The sequence below is a fragment of the Chaetura pelagica genome, unplaced genomic scaffold, assembly GCF_000747805.2.
Source record: "Chaetura pelagica isolate M959 unplaced genomic scaffold, ChaPel_1.0 scaffold294, whole genome shotgun sequence".
Classification (NCBI taxonomy): domain Eukaryota; kingdom Metazoa; phylum Chordata; class Aves; order Apodiformes; family Apodidae; genus Chaetura; species Chaetura pelagica.
Window position 1 is genome coordinate 1,718,657 of NW_009953068.1, and position 353 is coordinate 1,719,009.

Below are 353 nucleotides of genomic sequence, written 5' to 3' on the forward strand. Positions count from 1 at the left end.
GTGCATGCTGCTGCCCCAGGACGCGCAGCGCTCCACACCGGGGTTGCCGGGGAAGTCGAACCGCGGCCTCTTGGCGACGCTCACGTAGGGGGCATCGAAGTGCTGCAGTCTTTGATTTGGTGGCTGTTGCGGAGGAGGGTGCTGCATATTAAACATGGGGTCGGTGTAGGGATGCATATTCCTGTTCTCCAGTCTGTGAATAGGGTATTCAAACTGTGCATGCTGGTTCTGCATTATGGGCCCATTGTCCTGCAGGTTGGGGTTGGGAGCGTTGGCTTCTGCTTGCTGTTGCCTAGGAATGGCTGGCGGGCAGGAGTTCTGTCTGGCCAGCAAGCCCGGCGGCTGCTGCGGCG

The 353-nt window shown here is 60.1% G+C and overlaps 1 protein-coding gene across 1 annotated transcript in view; it reads right to left on the reverse strand.

The window, feature by feature from the left end:
• The window catches only part of MN1 (meningioma (disrupted in balanced translocation) 1), a 38,773-nt gene that overhangs the window by 30,175 nt on the left and 8,245 nt on the right, over window positions 1-353 (reverse strand). Inside the window, exon 2 of the mRNA XM_009996865.1 lies at window positions 9-345. Coding sequence (XP_009995167.1) covers window positions 9-345 — 337 coding nt within the window. The remainder of the gene's footprint in view (window positions 1-8; window positions 346-353) is intronic.